The sequence below is a fragment of the Pelodiscus sinensis genome, chromosome 5 (genome assembly GCF_052426305.1).
Source record: "Pelodiscus sinensis isolate ZL-2025 chromosome 5, ASM5242630v1, whole genome shotgun sequence".
Classification (NCBI taxonomy): domain Eukaryota; kingdom Metazoa; phylum Chordata; order Testudines; family Trionychidae; genus Pelodiscus; species Pelodiscus sinensis.
The window spans coordinates 39,665,759-39,676,807 of record NC_143056.1 but is presented as its reverse complement, the minus strand read 5'-3'; the positions used below and the strand labels follow the sequence as shown (position 1 = coordinate 39,676,807).

At 40.9% G+C, this 11,049-nt stretch overlaps 1 protein-coding gene across 4 annotated transcripts in view; it reads right to left on the bottom strand.

Moving 5' to 3' along the window:
* Positions 1–4,231: 4,231 nt before the first annotated feature.
* LOC142829096 (uncharacterized) overlaps positions 4,232–11,049 on the bottom strand; it is a 69,981-nt gene continuing 63,163 nt past the window's right edge. For all 4 annotated transcript variants that reach the window (XR_016349608.1, XR_016349609.1, XR_016349610.1 and 1 more), the window contains exons 5-6: positions 9,180–9,235; positions 4,232–7,698 (exon numbers count right to left, since the gene is read on the bottom strand). Coding sequence is in view for 1 of the 4 variants with exons in the window: in XM_089778401.1 (XP_089634527.1) it covers positions 7,647–7,698; positions 9,180–9,235 (108 nt within the window). In the remaining 3 variants the exon portion in view is untranslated. The remainder of the gene's footprint in view (positions 7,699–9,179; positions 9,236–11,049) is intronic.

The window sequence follows — 11,049 nt, the reverse complement described above, 5'->3', positions numbered from 1 at the left end:
GGTGGAAGAACATATGAAAGGAGACCCAATATCCACACAGTGTATATCCGCCTGGATAGTATAGTGCATATGCACCTGTTACAACCTAGCTGGGGTTCCTCCCCTACCAGTCACAGGCCACTCGAGTAGGGCTCAAGATTCGTCAGCGGCCTTTGTGGCGCAGGTCCCCATGCAGGAAATCTGAAGGGTGGCTACATGGTCTTCAATTTATATGTTCACAGCCCATTACGCAATTGATCAATCCTCCAGAGAGGACACAGCAGTTGGTAGGGCAATTCTGCAGTCAGTGATTCTGAACTCTGACCCCACCTTCAGGGAGTAGAAGCTTGGGAGTCACCTGAACTGGAATCAACATGAAGAAGCACTCGAAGAAGAAAAGTCAGTTACCTGTTCTCATAACTGGTGTTCTTCGAGATGTAGTGTTCACATCTGTTCCAATATCCATCCTCCTTCCCCACTATTGGAGTAGCCAGCAAGAAGGAACCGAGGGAGGGGAGGGATATGTGCTGATATAGCAGCACCACTCTAGGGGGTCTCCACACTGACCCTATGGGAGCTGCTAGGGGAAAAGTTTTCGACAATCATGCATGCAGCGCACGTACACCTGAATTGGAATGGACATGAACAACGCATCTTGGAGAGCAATAGTTATGAGAACAGGTAACTGTCTTTTATCATAGGGAGTAGCTAGACTACGTCGAACGGTCGAAAGAGGACATGCAAATTCCATGGGAATTTGCATATCTTCTTCCAATCACACTTTTAAAAGCAGAGCTTTTGAAAGTGAAAGTAATTAAGACGTGACTTTTTCGGTGAACCACCCCGTTTGGCAAAAAGCTACTTTTCCTCAAAAAAGGAGGTATATGCGGCTTTTCGACAAAGGTGGGGTGGGGAGGGTCGCCGAAAAAGCCGCATCTTCATTACCTTCACTTTCAAAAGCTCTGCTATTGTAAGAAGATATGCAAATTCCCGCAGAATTTGCATATCTTCTTTTGACCGTTCCCTGTAGTCTAGATGAACCTCTAGATTGGTAACTGGATAAAAGATAGGAAACAAAGGGTGGGAATAAATGGTTAGTTTTCAGATAGGAGAGAGGTAAATAGTGGTACCCTCCTGGGATCTGTATTGGGAAAAGTCATATTCAACATATTTATAAATAATCTGGAAAAAAGGTAAACACTGACATAGCACAATTTGCAGATGATATAAAACTACTCAAAATAGCTACGTTCCAAGCAGACTGTGAAGACCTACAAAACTGGGTGACTAGTCAACAAACTGGTAGAGGAAATGTAATGTTGATAAATGCAAAGTAACAGACTTTGGAAAATCTAATCTCAATTATACAAATAAAACGATGGGGTCTAAATTAGCTGTTATCACTCAAGAAATGGATGTTGGAGTCACTGTGGATAATTCTCTGAACACATCCACCCAATGTGTGGTGACAGTCAAAAAAAGAGAACAGCATCTTGGGAATCATTAAGAATGGGGTAAATAATACAACATAAAATATCATATTTCCTTTTATGTAAATGGCTGGTACACCCAAATCTTGATTACTGCATGCAGATGTTATCACCCCGTCTCAAAAAAGATATATTGGCATTGGAAAAGGTTCAAAAAAGGACAACAAAAATGATTATGTGTATGGAAAGCTTCTGTATGAGGAGGAACTTTTCAGCTTGGAAGAGAGACAACTAAGGGGAGATATGATTAAGGTATATAAAATAATGACTGGAGTGAAGAAGGTAGATAAGGAAGTGATATTTACTTTTCATAACACAAGAACTAGGGATCACCAAATGAAATTAATATGTAGCAGATTTAAAACAGTCAAAAGGACATATTTCTTCACACCACACAATCAACTTGTAGAACATTTTGACAGATAATGTTGTGAAGGCCAAGACTATAATAAGGTGCAAAAAAGATAAGGATAAAAGGGGTATAAACAAGGGTGATGTCAGGGTAGGAAACTACTACAGACTACCCAAACAGAGAGAAGAATTGTCAGTTTTAATTAACAAAATCAAATTGCATAACTTATTTTGTCTTTAACCCTGCTGTGTAGACAGGGAGCTGATTCAGGAGATATTTGAGCCATTATCTATTATCTTTGAAAAATCATGGAAGTTGGGAGAGATTCCAGAAGACTGGAAAAGAGCAAATATAGTGCCCATCTATAAAAAAAGGAAATAAGGACAACCCAGAAAACTACAAACCAGTCATCTTAACTTCTGTGCTAGGAAAGATAATGGAGCAAATAATTAAGGAATTGATTTGAAAACATCTAGAAGATGATAAGGTGATAAGTGGACCACACATTAAATATGAATCAACAATGTGACATAGCTGCAAAACTATCAAATGCCATTCTGGAATGTATTAACAGGAGTGTTGTAAGCAAGACATGAGAAGTAATTCTTCTACTTTACTTTGCACTGTTTAGGCCTCAACTGGAGCATTGTGTTCATTTTAGAGAGAGGGCTTGCTAACAGCTTTCAAGAAAAAAGTTGAATAAAATGTTGTGACGAGGAGGAGGGAGAAAAAATTATTCTCCTTAATCTCTGAGGGCAGGACAAAAAGCAATGGGCTTAAAGTGCAGCAAGGAAAGTTTAGATTGGATATTGGGGAAAACTTCCTAACTGGCTGGTTAGTTACGCACTGAAATAAATAGCTTAGGGAGATTGAGGAATTTCCACCACATGGAGATTTTTAAAAGCAGGTTAGGCAAACATTTGTCAGGCATGACTGATGATGCTTAGTCCTGCCATGTGTGCAGGGAGTTGGACTTGATGACCTCTCAAGGTTCCTTCCAGTTCTCTGATTCTATATGTTCATCGATGGCTATTAGCCAGTATGGGCAGGGTTGGTGTCCTAATCCTCGTTTGCCAGAAGCTGGGAATGAACAACAGGGAATGGATCAGTTGATGATTATCTGTTCTATTCATTCTCTCTGGGGCACTGGCCACTTGCCACTGTTGGCAGACAGGATACTGAGCTAGATGGACCTTTGGTCTTACCCAATTTGGCCATTCTTATGGCTACATAAGGAAGGAGGCCCTTAGAACCTGACCCTCTGCTCTGCCCATTATCACATGGAAGCTTGGCTACAGCTGCACAAGTATCCACTAGGAAGGGGAGGATATCTATACCTCATCACAAAAAATGTGTAGCCCTGTGGTACCTTAGGGCATGGGCATGTCTACAGTAGGAAATTATTTTTAAATAACTACATTTGAAATAATAATTCCCAAAATAACTATTTTGAAATAAGCTTACTCCCCGAGGAAAGCAGGAATACAGATTTCAAAATAACCAGCCCATTATTTTTAAATACCGGGCTTGGTAGTGTGGACACTTCACTTATTATTTTGAAATAAGGGGCGGGGGGAGTTATTTTGAAATAACTCTATAGGGTAAACCAGGGCTGAGACACTAACAAAAATATATATGATTTGTGGAACCTACATAGAGCCATGTTTTGACAGGCCACTAGGTAACTTTATTAGAGAAGTGTAAAAGCTCAAGGCTGGCAGGATTAAAAAGTCATTCAGCTACTTACCTCTCACCTCGGTGATTTGACTCTTTGTGCACTCAACAGACCTGTTCTTTAATTCTTCACAAAACACCCACAGAAAAGGAAGAATGTCATTGGTCTGGCATACCCTCTTGTCTGTTAGTGTTCCCTGCCCTCAAATAAAACGTGCTTTGTCCAGCTCCCCATCCCCTCCGCTACTGTCCACGAAGGAAATGTTGTAGCTTCTTAGCACTAGTCTTAGTTAAATATAGTGACCCACAGAATTTACATTATACCTAACTCAATTCTGATTCCCTGCCTTCCCATTTATAACCCTCTTTGTTTGGTTCTTGGATATAAGGATGAACAGTTTTAGAGTGGATCAATTCAATGTCCCCAGTGGAACTTTTCAGGACAAACTGAAAAAAATAAGCTAGTTTGGCCATGGAAAGGAAAGCAGCATCTGGGAGATGCAGAGCTTTGTCTGAGGGGAAAAGGCAGGGAGAGCAAATGTAGGACTAGAAAGAAAAGCTAATCCTCCTGTCCTGTGTAATATTGATGTTGGTGTTGAGGCCAAAGGTTGGACTTGTGTAGGGAGAAGGTTGTCCCCTCTATGCTGTACCTGCTTTGGAATCCAGACAGTTCCATTCCAGGTTCTGTTAATGCAGAACCTTTACTAAATTCATAAAGAAAACCAAAAAGCATAAAGCCCAGGGCCTGATCCAAATTCCACTGAAGTTAACAGAGTCTTTCTGTTTTTGTTTTTGTTTTTTTTAATGGCCTTGAAATCAGGCCTAAAATCAAAACAAGAGCTAGGCATTCAGCAAGAGCTCATCATGAAGACAGTAAGATTTCAGGGGATTCAGGACACCTCAGAATTTGGCCTATGCTGACCAACATTGATTCCTCATGGAGTCGACAGATGTTGCGATCACTTACTAACTTGAAACATCAGACCCATTTAACCTACATGGAAGCTGAGAACATTAGACACATTGCAGGAGTTACTCAGCACCTTGCAGGATTAGATCCTTAGAACAAACCTGCTGAAAGCAGACTTCTACAAACATGTGTGGAGGCACCAGAATCACCAGCAAATAATGAGATACCGTATCTTCCAACTTTTTACACTTTCCACCCATTGCCCCAAGAAGGGATTTCAAAAGAATATTTACTAGGTAATTACCCAGAACTGCAGACTCAGTTCTGTAAAACCTGAAACTGCCATATTTCTACTCTTCCTCTTTATGGACATCCACAAAATATCCTCTATTCAATCAACGGCCCTTAATCCTGAGCTACTATATGTAAGCGGTTCCAGTGAAGATGCTGCCCCTTCATGCGAGAAATAAGCAGAGGCAATTTTAGAGATAATTAATTTGTACTCTACAACCCCATCACAATCCTTGGCACTTTTAGACACTTAACAACACCATAGACCGTTACTCTGAGAGCATGATGCCTGTGCATATGGCAACCCATGCAACAAATATTATGTTTTTTCATTTGCATGCTAAGCGCTCTCTGATTACAGCTGCTTCACTCAGGTGTAGCCAAAGACTTAATTTAAAGGAACACTGTTCAAGTGAAGAATCAGGGGCTACATTCTTCTCTTAAAGGCGCACTTGTGTAAAGCTGGAGTAAATCCAGTGAAACCAAGAGGACTACCCTAGACTTACACCAGTGTTACTGAGATAAAAAATTGGCCTCAGCTATTTAAAATTTAATTCTTTGCCTGAGTTATAATCCTTCAGATCATTCAAACTAAATAATTTACATAGCACTTGGATACCATGGTTATTGGTGCTATATAAGCTCCAACGGTAGATAGAGTTATTAAATCTAATTTTTATCTCTTCTTTTATCTCTTTAAATTTTTTATTTTATTTAGTTGAACAAGAAAAATTGACTGGTCTGTATCATGTGCCAGAAAGGGACTATTTAGTTTCATTTTCCATTTCTCTTGTACTAAGAAGGTGCTGCTGACTTTGGATTGCCAACACCACAGAGGAACATTTAAATTAGAAACAAGTTATTTCAGGAAGTGGCAAGATAATCCATGTCTTCCCTTTCACACCTTTCCCCTTGTCTGTTTGTGCACTAAACACTCTGCACATCTTCACAGAAAGAATAGGCAAAAGACTGCAAGATCTGGGCTGATGTACATACATACAAGGACTTCTAACCTGCATATGTATTCACAGAGCTAGGAACACCAAACTTAAATGTCTTCCCAACACACAGGCATTATAGTGGTGCAGTTTCCAAGCTAAAAGAACATATCCAAAGGTATGAAACACAGTGTGTCTATGTATGTTAGCTAAAGCCTCTGGCCAGCTGGAAATTTTACACAGGTATAAACTAATAAAAAATTAACACAGAATTTGTCCCATAGAGATGTGTTTCCAGAACTGCCACATGGAAGAGCTTATTTTTAATAAAACCAAAACCAGGGTTCTCTCAGAACGGGTGGTCTGCATGGACAAGCTTATCATTGAGTTCTGTTTGTGTCAACCAACTACAATCCCCACAGCAACTTGGCAGGAGGCAGGTAACACTGGAAATAGGCTATCAGACAATATTAAAAGACAGATCTTGAAAGTTCCAATATTCATACAACAAAGCTACTAAAAGCTGGTATCCATAATCATAAAATCATCCCAACTGTACCCAAAAGGACTTGTTTCAAAATCTCGTCAAACAGCCAAACTACTCTGGTGATATGACAGGTTCTAACTCCAGTATTTTTAAGGCTTGGCCAAACTCTAGAAAGTGGGAATGCTCCACAATCAGCTTAATCTAGGTAATCACAGAAACCATGATCCCAGCCAAAAGCTTAGAAACATGATTGTCCAGGGACCTCATCCTTTTTGCTTGAATAATCTTGACCAGTCTCTGAGAAGCTCCTTTGTGTGTGTGTGTGTGTGTGTGTGTGTGTGTGTGTGTGTGTGTGTGTGTGTGTGTGTGTGTGTGTGTGTGTGTCACAGAATTACTTCCCAAAGCAACATTAATGGGGAGTCTTCTCTGAGATTCATGGTAGACAATGGTTTATAAGAGGTTTTGGTGCTCAAATCAAATCTACCAATTTCCTTGTACCACAGCATTCTCACTAGCAAAAATAATACTTCCTGACCTTGCAGGAGCACTGTGAAGGCTACATTAACATCTATAAAGCACCATTACATTTTATTTGCCACTTTGTGATCTTTGAATAAATGGTGCCACAGTGCATGGTTATTTCTGTTTGTTTTCACTGACAATCCTAAATCACCCAGATTTTTTAGATAGTTGACTTCGGTTTGCTTGAAACCCCGTCTTGCAGTCATTGGAAAGATTGAAGCTCATGCAGCATATTGTTAAGCAAAACTTGCTGAATTTTAGTTTGCAGTATGTCTGCAGAATAGTATGCAAAACTGCTGCTGCTTGCTGACCACAAAGACAGACTAATTCTCAGCTCAGCTCCTAGCATGGGCATATACTGCATGTGCACACTCTAGCCATGGTTCAAATTCTAAGGAAGCACACATGCACGGTTGTCCTATTGGAACAGGTTATTTGACAAGTGCATGCTGTGCTGGAGTGGCATCTGCAAAATATACTCTATGTGCTGCACCTGAAAGGCATAGGACCAAAGGTGCAGTCCAGAACTTTTGGCATGGTGTTAGGATGGGAAACGTATGTAGCTGTTACTAGGTTGGCTTTTCGCCAGTTTAAATACACTGAAGTCAATGGATTTATAGCAATGAAATTGAAATCACTGTCTCATCCTAATACCCTAGTGGCTGGTGGATGGTAAGAGGCTACAAAGGCTTCTACTGTAAAGAGTTAAGAGCACTTCAGCTCCAGCTGTTGTGCCACTGCTTTGGCATCACAGAATGCTTGGTTCAAATCCTCTGGAGATGCTTTGCCTATATATGGGCCTTCCAGCAGCACCATCTGTATGACTCAGTCTGTGTCTTTCACTTCATGGAATGTGACAGCTACTCAAGCAGTTGATAAACCTTCCTTTTCTTTGGCAAGAGGAACCATAAGATACAAGTCAACAGTCTCTAGAAGCTATTAAACTACATCCAATTTGCAAAATAATTATTTCAATAAATATTTGTCCTTTTTGTATCCTTTGTCAATTCTGAAATCCCAGAAATGCTTTGGCACACACAAGAGAGAGCAGCCATCTGTTGAGAGACAAAACATACAACTACATTACAGCCTGGATTTCCTGTGAACATCCCAATGCACAACAATCAGAAGGCAGAAGTCTCTGAAAGTGGAATGGGAGACCTGGTGAACTGAGTGATTTTGCATTGCTATTACAATTGTTTCATCTCTTGCAATATTGTGTTAAGGGCTTGGAAATACATATATTTCTGGATTCAGATCCAGTGCAGCAAGATCAGGAGTTTCAAGAACTATTATCAGGTTAAACTTAAAAAACCACAAATACACTAGTAATACCTTAAAGAATAACAAAAGATGTAGATGATATCATGAGCTTTTGTGGGTGCAACCCACTTCTTCAGATGATAGGAGTATTAGAAGTCTAGATCAAAGAATAAATAAGGGAAAGGGTGGAGGAGAGGGGGAAAAAGAGTTAAAAGGAGGGGGAAGGGAGAAAAAAATAAAAAGAGAGAGACAGTGAGTAGATGGTTCAAATAATTACAACAGGCTAATAAGTTTACAACAGGCTGATGAAGTTTAATAAAGACAAATGCAAAGTGCTCCACTTAGGAAAGAACAATCAGTTTCACACATAGGCTACGTCTACATTGGCCCCTTCTCCGGAAGAGGCATGTTAATTTCCAACTTCAGAATAGGGAAATCCGCGGGAGATTTAAATATCCCCTGCGGGATTTAAATAAACATGGCCGCCGCTTTTTTTCCGGCTTGGGGAAAAGCCGGAAAAAAGCGTCTAGACTGGCGCGATCCTCCGAAATAAAGCCCTTTTCCGGAGGATCTCTTATTTCTACTTTGAAGTAGGAATAAGAGATCTTCCGGAAAAGGGCTTTATTCCGGAGGATCGCGCCAGTCTAGACGTTTTTTTCTGGCTTTTCCCCAAGCCGGAAAAAAAGCGGCGACCATGTTTATTTAAATCCCGCGGGGGATATTTAAATCCCCTGCGGATTTCCCTATTCTGAAGTTGGAAATTAACATGCCTCTTCCGGAGCAGGGGCCAATGTAGACGTAGCCATACAGAATGGGAAGCGACGGTCTGGGAAGGAGTACGGCAGAAAGGGATCTAGGGGTTATAGTGGACCACAAGTTAAATATGAGTCAACAGCGTGATGCTGTTGCAAACATGATTCTGGGATGTATTAACAGGTGTGTTGTGAGCTGGTTAGGCCTCAATTGGAGTATTGTGTCCAGTTCTGGGAACCACATTTCAAGAAAGATTTGAAGAAATTGGGGAGGGTCCAGAGAAGAGCAACGAGAGTGATTAAAGTTCTAGAGAACATGACCTATGAGGGAATACTGAAGGAATTGGGTTTGTTTAGTTTAGAAAAGGGGGACATAATAGCAGTTTTCAGATATCTAAAAGGGTGTCATAAGGAGGGGAGAAAAAACTTATTCATCTTGGCCTCTGAGGATAGAACAAAAAGCAATGGGCTTAAACTGCAGCGAGGGAGGTTTAGGTTGGACATTAGGAAAAAGTTCCTACCTGTCAGGGTGGTCAAACACTGGAATAAATTGCCAGGGAGGTTGTGGAATCTCTACCTGTGGAGATATTTAAGAGTAGGTTAGATAAATGTCTATCAGGGATGGTCTAGACAGTATTTGGTCCTGCCATGAGGGCAGGGGACTGGACTCGATGACTTCTCGAGGTCCCTTCCAGTCCTAGTATTCTATGATTCTATAAGAACAATTTGCATCTCCATTGTTTAGTTGGTAGTTTAAGTCATTGGATGTGGAAGGTAGTGTGTGAGCCAGACGATATCCTTGTTCATACCATTTGCATAAGAATTAATCTTGTAAATGAAGTTAAATTCCAATCCTTCTCTGTGTATTTGGATTGTGGAATTGGCCTGAAACAAAACAGTGACTTGGAGATCCATTAGGGAGTGTCCCAGTAGATTATAGTGTTCTCCAACAGGTTTTCGTGTATCCTTTTTCGGACATCTGATTTGTGCTCGTTAATTCTTTCCTGTAGAGACTGTCCAGTTTGGCCATTATACATAGCAGTGGGGCATTGTTGGTATAGATCACTTAAGTGGATGTGCAATTAAATGAGCCTCTGATTTGGTGGCTGATGAGGTTGGGTCCAGCAATGAAATCGCTTGTGTAGATGTGTGGGCAGAGTTGGCACTGGGGCTGATTGTAGGGGTGGGTTCCTGGATGATTATGATGGCAGTGTGTTGCATGGTTATTGGAAAGAATTTGTTTGAGGTTAGGGGGTTGTCTGTAAGTGAGGATTAGCCTTTCTCCCAAGGCCTCTGAGAGTGAGGGGTCATTTTCCAGGATAGATTGCAAATTGTGGATAATGAGTTGGAGGGATTTAAGTTATGGACTGTAGGTGATGGCAAGTGGAATTCTGTTGTTTTCTCTTTTTGGCCTGTCTTGAAGTAAATCATGTCTGGGTACTTTTTTGGCTCTATCAATCTGTTTTTTCTCTTCTCCGGGTGGGTATTTCAGTTTTATGAATGCTCTATGTAGATCCTGTAGGTGCTTATCTCTGTCTGTGGGATTGGAGTAAATCCGGTTGTATCTTAGGGCCTGGCTGTATACAATAGATTAAGAAATGTGTCTGGGATGAAAGCTAGATAAATGAAGGTAAGTGTAGCGGTTGGTAGGTTTCTGGTATAGGGTGGTAGAAATTTGTCCATCATGCAATTGTAGTGTCAAGGAAATGGATCTCTCGTGTGGACTGGTCCAGGCTGATGTTGATGGTGGGGTGGAAGTTGGTGAAGTCCCTGTGATTTTTCAGGTTAATTGGAGTTATTAAAAGGTGGCAACACTTGGGGTGTTTCTAGACTACAGGGTTTTGTCGACAAAAGTGGATTTTTATTGACAAAACTATACCTGCGTCTACACTGCCGCTGAGTTCTGTCAACATAACGTTGACAGAACTTAGCAGTTCTGTCAACAGAAGGCATTATTGCATCTATACTGTCCTTTGCATCTACACTGTCATGTTGACAAAGCGGTTTACTTTGTCGACAGAACTGGAGGTAGTCTAGTTCTCTTTGTCGACAGTATGTCAACAAAACTTCTGTCGACAAAAGCCTGTAGTCTAGACGTACCCTTGGATACTGAATCAAGGTGAAAGCCAATAAGTGGTACATGCCATTCAAAGATCGTAGCAGAGAGCTCAGTGAGGAAGTCAGCACTTTCTCTGTCACAAGGTGATTTAAGCTAGCAGGACAGGCCAGATATAAGCTGACTTGGTCAGTGTCTGAGCAGACATGCCATGTAAGGTGGTAAGCACAGATTTCACAAGCTAATCAAAATTAACCCTTGCTAGTATAAGGATTGGTATCCACCCAGGAAAATGGGGTTAGTGGTTCAGAAGGCGGTACTCGCATCTCTGGCTC